The sequence below is a fragment of the Aptenodytes forsteri genome, unplaced genomic scaffold (assembly GCF_000699145.1).
Source record: "Aptenodytes forsteri isolate BGI_AS27 unplaced genomic scaffold, ASM69914v1 Scaffold297, whole genome shotgun sequence".
Taxonomy (NCBI): Eukaryota; Metazoa; Chordata; class Aves; order Sphenisciformes; family Spheniscidae; genus Aptenodytes; species Aptenodytes forsteri.
The window spans coordinates 101666-102397 of NW_008796167.1; the positions used below are offsets into that span (position 1 = coordinate 101666).

At 66.9% G+C, this 732-nt stretch overlaps 1 protein-coding gene across 1 annotated transcript in view; it reads left to right on the forward strand.

Annotated features, from left to right (window-relative positions):
- LHX5 (LIM homeobox 5) overlaps positions 1–731 on the forward strand; it is a gene marked incomplete at its 3' end in the record, with an annotated part of 6315 nt that extends 5584 nt beyond the window's left edge. The window contains exons 3-4 of the mRNA XM_009287528.1: positions 341–644; positions 698–731. Of these exons, the coding sequence (XP_009285803.1) occupies positions 341–644; positions 698–731 (338 nt within the window). The remainder of the gene's footprint in view (positions 1–340; positions 645–697) is intronic.
- Between the last annotated feature and the right edge of the window lies 1 nt (position 732).

Genomic DNA, 732 nt, shown 5'->3' on the forward strand with positions numbered 1-732 from the left:
CCCCAGCCCCCTCAGCCCCCCCAGCCCCGGGCTCCTTGCCCTCCCACATCCCTTCCCTCCCTCCAGGCCAGGCAGGGAGAGGGTGATGAGCGCCGCGGCCCTCGGGACGGGTTTATTTCCCTCTCGGGGTGGGCTCAAATTTGCAGCCAGCTCCTTGGGCCCCGCCGGCCCAGGAGCCAGCAGAGTATTTCGGAGGGGGACAGCCACACCGGTCCGGGTCACGCTTGTGCCCAAGGGGGAAGATAGGGCTGGGTATGGGGAGCGGTGGGATTTTGGAAGGTTTTTGGCCCCGGGGGTCCAGCTCCATCCTTTTCTCCCACCACCACCCCCCCTCCCGCAGATTACCAAGGTGACTACTACGGACCGGGAGGCAACTATGACTTTTTCCCCCACGGGCCGCCCTCCCAAGCCCAGTCCCCGGCCGACTCCAGCTACCTTCAGAACTCAGGACCCGGCTCCACGCCCCTGGGACCCTTGGAGCCCCCCTTAAGCGGACACCACTCCTCAGAAAACCAAAGGTACACGGATATGATCTCGCATCCCGACACCCCCAGCCCCGAGCCGGGGATGACCGGTTCGCTGCACCCCATCCCGGGGGAGGTCTTCAGCGGGGGGCCCAGCCCGCCCTTCTCCAGCTCCAGCATGTGGAGGGGCACCCCCACGTTCCCCCAGCCCAGCCCCCCTTCTCCATGTCCAGCAATAGCGGCTACAGCGGGGCTCTCTCGCACCCCC